This window comes from Dromaius novaehollandiae, chromosome 2 (assembly GCF_036370855.1).
Source record: "Dromaius novaehollandiae isolate bDroNov1 chromosome 2, bDroNov1.hap1, whole genome shotgun sequence".
NCBI classification, from domain to species: Eukaryota; Metazoa; Chordata; class Aves; order Casuariiformes; family Dromaiidae; genus Dromaius; species Dromaius novaehollandiae.
In genome coordinates, this window is record NC_088099.1 from 168,754,841 (window position 1) to 168,759,765 (window position 4,925).

At 64.5% G+C, this 4,925-nt stretch overlaps 1 protein-coding gene across 1 annotated transcript; it reads left to right on the forward strand.

Moving 5' to 3' along the window:
* The first annotated feature begins 1,366 nt into the window (after positions 1–1,366).
* C2H8orf82 (chromosome 2 C8orf82 homolog) lies at positions 1,367–3,286 on the forward strand. The gene is made up of 3 exons (XM_026117181.2): positions 1,367–1,610; positions 2,077–2,125; positions 2,755–3,286. The coding sequence occupies exons 1-3, from the start codon at positions 1,467–1,469 to the stop codon at positions 3,192–3,194; spliced, it is 633 nt and encodes a 210-aa protein (XP_025972966.2). The 5' UTR covers positions 1,367–1,466; the 3' UTR covers positions 3,195–3,286.
* Positions 3,287–4,925: the final 1,639 nt, after the last annotated feature.

Below are 4,925 nucleotides of genomic sequence, written 5' to 3' on the forward strand. Positions count from 1 at the left end.
ATGGTCCTCCTAGTTATACGTGGTATATAGGGGTGTGTATATGGTCCCCCAAAATATGCAAGCTGTGTAGAGCTGTATGGAAGGTTGTATATGGTCCCCCCAACACCATGCAGGCTCTGTGGGGTGCACAGGGGTGTGTATATGGTCTCCTCTGGCCATGTTAGCTGCATAGGGTCTATAGCCCCCCACTGCTGGGAGTGTGGGGTGCCTGGGGCGGTCTATGCACCCAGGGCATACAGGGTGCATGGGGGGGCAGAGGGGGTCTATGGAGGGTTTTATAGGGAGTCTATAGGGGCTGTATATGGGTGCACAGGGGGATCTATGGGGGTGCATTGGGGGTGCGTAGGGGTGTATCAGGTCTATAGGGGGTACACAACGGGTCTATAGAGGTGTTCTGGGGTCTGTGGGGGTGCACTGGGGTCCTATAGGGATGAACTGGGTATATAGGGTGCCCAGGTGGTCTATAGGGCATATATAGGGGTGCACAGGGGCTGTAAGGGGGTGCGTCAGGGGTGTATAGGGGTGCACTGGGGTTAACAGGGGATGTATGGGGTGCACAAGGGGTTGTAGGGGGTGCTCTGGAATCTATAAGGGGTGCGTAGGGGGTGCATGGGGATGCAAAGAGAGTATATAACAGATGCACAGAGGGGGTAAAGGGAATTCTCTGGGGTCTATGGGGCGCATCGGGGTGTATGGGGTGCACTGAGATCTATAGGGGATGTATAGGTGTCTGCGGTGCTCCAGGGTCTATGGAGGATGTATAGAAGGTGTTTGGGTTGCACTGGGGGTCTATAGGGGATGTATAGGGGGGTCTATGGGGTGTGTTGGGGTATATAGGGGATGTATAGGGGTCTTTGGGGGTGTTGGGGTGTACTAGGAATCTATAGGGGATGTATAGGGGGTGTTTGGGGGTGCCCTGGGGTCTATAGTTGAGGTATAGGGGTCTATAGGGGATATATAAGGGGTGTTTGGGGGTGCACTGGCATGTATAGGGGATGTATGGGGGTGTCTAGGTTGCACTGGCGTCTACGGGGGATGTATAGAGGGTGTTTGGGGGTGCACTGAGATCTACAGGGGACGTATGGGGGTGTCTGGGGTGCACTGGAGTCTATAGGGGGGTTTAAAAGGCGTTTATGGGGGTGCGTGGGGGTCTATGGGGGATGCATAGCGGGTCTATGGGGTGCGCCGGGGTCTATAGGGGACTATGGGGGCCTATAGGGGTGCGTGGGGGCCTATAGGGGATGTATAGGGGGTGTCTGGGGTGCGCCGGGGTCTATAGGGGACGTATGGGGGTGTTTAAGGGCGCCCCGGGGCCGCCCAGGCCGCAGCGCAGAGCGGCGCAACCGCCCCCGCCCCGCGGCCGCTCGGTTCCGCTTCCGGTGCGCCCCGGTCCCGGTTCCGCTTCCGGCTGGGGGAGGGAGGGAGTCGGTCCGGTTGCGGTGCCTCCGGTTCCGGTTCCGGTGCGGATGCGGCTGCTGGGGGCGCTGCGGTTGCGGCTGCGGCCCGGCGGCTGCGGCCCGGTGGCGGCACCCGGGCCCGGTTACCGGCAGGGGCAGAGCCCGGCGCCGCGCACCCGCGAGTACTTCTACTACATCGACCACCAGGGCCAGGTGCCGCCGCCCCGGGGCTCCCCGGTTCATTGCCGCCGCTAACGAGCGGCTTCCCGGTGCCCGTGGTGTGCAGCCGGGTTGACCTGGCCTCCCGCTGCCCTCCTCCCTCCCCAGACCTTCCCTTAGTTTGTGGCTCTCAGCACAAACCGATGATTTTCTTTTCCCTGCTCTGCATTAGCCATGAGCCGAATTAACGGCGATTTAATCAAAACGTGTTGCAATTAGCACCGAAGAAGCGGTTTGCCCGATGGGCGCGCTAACGACCTTGGGGAATCGGAGCCGGGGCTGAGCCCCCGTCGCCGGCCGCGGCGGCTTGCTGGGGAGGTCAACGAGGCGCTTGGGGGGCCGGGAGCGACGGGGAGCCAGCGTCCGTCCCGGGGGGGTTGCGTTGCCGGCGCCCGGCTCGGAGCCCTCTCCCGCGGCGGCTCCCCCGCCCGTCTTGACGCGGCTCTCTCTTGCTTTGCAGCTTTTCCTGGACGATGCCAAAGTGAAGAACTTCATCACCTGCTTCAAAGGTAGCGTCCGCTCCGCCTGCGAGCCCCGGCCCTGCTCCGGGTGCTCCGTGGCCGGGAGACGGGCAGGGTTGGGCACGCGGAGAGGGTTTGTCGCCACGATGCCGAGCTTGCTCCCCAAGCGCCCCCAGAAGCGTTTGCTCTGCTCTCTGCCCCGCAGCAGCAGCGCCTGAAGCTGCGGTTTCTCCTGGTTGCTTTTAAAAGCCCGCAACTAATCCTTAATCAGGGTCGTAAACCCCGCTCCGGGCTCTGCCCCCGCCTGCCGCTCTCTGCGTTCCCGTTAAAACCCGTTTGCCGCACCGAGGGTTTCTCCAGAGAAAGGAGCAAGGTGCTGCTCCTTTTGCATATTCATTTTGTTTGCACAATTACCTCCGGCTCTTGCTATTAATAGCTCCCGTTCGCCTTTCCCTGCCCGATGGTTCCTCCTGAGCCGCCCGCCCGCTCGGCGCTCTCCTCCCTCCGCCAGCGGTACAAGCGGCTGCTCGAGGCCGGGAGCGCGGGGAGACGGCGGGGCCGGGGTCCCACCGAAACAGCGGTTTTCCACTGTCGGAGCAGCTCTGCCCTCCTGCCGTTGCGGTGCAGGGCGGCGGGGAGCCGGCGCGCGCCGATGCCCCCCTCTCCGCTCCCCGCAGACGTGAAGTTCCTCGCCTTCTTCTTCAAGCAGCTGCAGCGGAACCGCAGCGGGCGCTACGAGGCCGACTTCCCCTACCTCTCGCCCTGCGGCCGCGAGCACAACTTCGTCCGCTGCGACGACCGGCCCGTCGTCTTCACCCAGCTGCTGGCCGGCCCCGGCGACGCCGAGGTGCTGTCCTACTGCGGCGGGGGCGACCGCCTCGTCGTGCCCTTCGAGCCGCCCCGGCTGGCCATGCTGCCCGAGAACGGGCGCCTCTACCACCCGGCGCCGGCCCGGGCGGGCGGCGTGGGGCTGGTGAAGTCGGCGCTGGCTTTCGAGTGGAGCCCCTGCTTCGAGTACGGCCAGGGCCCCGCGCAGCCGCCCACCCACTTCACCTGGCGCGGCCAGCGCTACGGCCTCACCAACGAACTGGTGCCCCTCATCCGCGCCGGCGGCTGAGCCCCCGGTGCCCCGCGGTGCCCACGGCTCTCGCGGCGGCGGGGCGGGCGCCGTCCGCGTGTGAACCGCCCGTTTAAACCGCCTTAACCGTTTCCCGCGGGTCCGTGCCGTTTTGTAACCGCGCTGCCGACAATGCGGGACGCCCCGGAGCCGAGCGGTCACCGAGCCCCCTGGCACGGTCAGCGGCTCGGCGTGGGGCAAGCGGGGCACCTTGGGTTTGGGACACCCACGTCTTCCCCTTGGCCATGGGGTCTCCTCATGTCCCCGCAAGTCTGGGACACCCGTGACCCCCCAAGTTGTGGGGACCCAGTATGTCCTCCATGGGCGTGAGCTCTCTCCGTGTCTCCCCCAGGTTTAGGGGACTCCTGTGACCCCCTAGGTTTGAGGACCACCATGACCCATCCTGGCTTGGGACACCCACATCTCCCCCCAGGGATGGGGTCTCCCCATGTCCCCCCGAGTTTGGGGCACCCATAACCCCCCCCAAGTGGTGGGGACCCCACATGTCCTCCCTTGGTATGCAGGGCTCTCCATGTCCCCCCCAGGTTTGGGGACATCCACAGCTCCCCTCTGGCTATGCTCCCCCACACGGAGCCTCCTGGGTTTCAGGACCCCCCCATGGCCCCCTCCCCATGTTTGGGGACCCCACACTTCCTCCCTGGGTGTGGGGTCCCCATATGTTCCCCCAGGTTTGTGAATCCCCCATGTCCCCTCGGGTTTGGGGATCCCCATGACTCCCTGCGTTTGGAGACTCCCCCATATGTCTCCCCTGGGTATGGGGGGGTCTCTCTGTGTCCCCTCCAGGTTTGTGGGACCCCCATGTCCCCAGGCTTGGGGCCACCTCCATGACCCCCAGATTTGCAGTGCACCGTGTCCACCGCATTTGGGGTCCTTCCCCCCCCATAACCCCGGGTTTGGGGGTCTCTCCATGACCACAAGTTTGTCCCTCTCAGGTTTGGGGTCCCCTGTGACCTGGATTTGGGGGTCACCGTATGTTCCTCCAGGTTTGGGATCACCCATGACCCCTGGATTTGGGGTCCCCCAGGATCCCCAGGCTTGATGTCCCCCCGTCACCTGGGTTTGGGGTCCCGCATGTTTGGAGTTCTCCTGTGATCCCCTGGGTTTGAAGTTCCCCATGTCCCCCAGCTTTGGAGTCCCCCATTTCCCTCCCAGCTCTGGGGTGCCCTATGTCCCCTGTGTTTGAGGTCCCTCCATGTCCCCGCGTTTGGGGTTCCCCATGACCCCAGGTTTGGGGTCACCTATGACTCCGGTTTTGGGGTCTCCCCATGACTGGGTTTGGGGTTCCCCCATGACACCGGGTTTGGGGTCACTTATGACTCTAGTTTTGGGGTCTCCCCATGACTGGGTTTGGGGTTCCCCCATGACACCGGGTTTGGGGTCCCCTATGTCCCCCGGGTTTGGAGTCCCCCGGCTTTGGGGGTTCCCCCATGACCCTGGGTTTGGAGTTCCCTGTGACCCCGGTTTTGGGGTGCCCCCATGACCCCGAGTTTGGGGTTCCCCATGCCCCCGGCTTTGGAGTCCCCCGATGACACCGGTTTCGGGGTTCCCCTATGACTCCGGCTTTGGGGTCCCCAGGTTTTGGGGCTCCCCCATGACCCCGGGCGTGGGGGCCCCCGTGGCCCCGCGTCGGGCCCTGCAGCGCCACCGCCCGCCCGCGGCGCCTCCCTCGTCGCCTGGCGACGCTCTGGCCTGGCGCCGCCCTGCTCTCGC

What these genes read in the sequence shown, in the direction of transcription:
- C2H8orf82 (XM_026117181.2), top strand. Translation starts at nt 1,467, where the DNA reads ATGCGGCTGCTGGGGGCGCTGCGGTTGCGGCTGCGGCCCGGCGGCTGC. An exon ending in ACATCGACCACCAGGGCCAG is followed by an intron (nt 1,611 to 2,076) that starts GTGCCGCCGCCC and finishes CTTGCTTTGCAG; the next exon opens with CTTTTCCTGGACGATGCCAA. An exon ending in CTTCATCACCTGCTTCAAAG is followed by an intron (nt 2,126 to 2,754) that starts GTAGCGTCCGCT and finishes CGCTCCCCGCAG; the next exon opens with ACGTGAAGTTCCTCGCCTTC.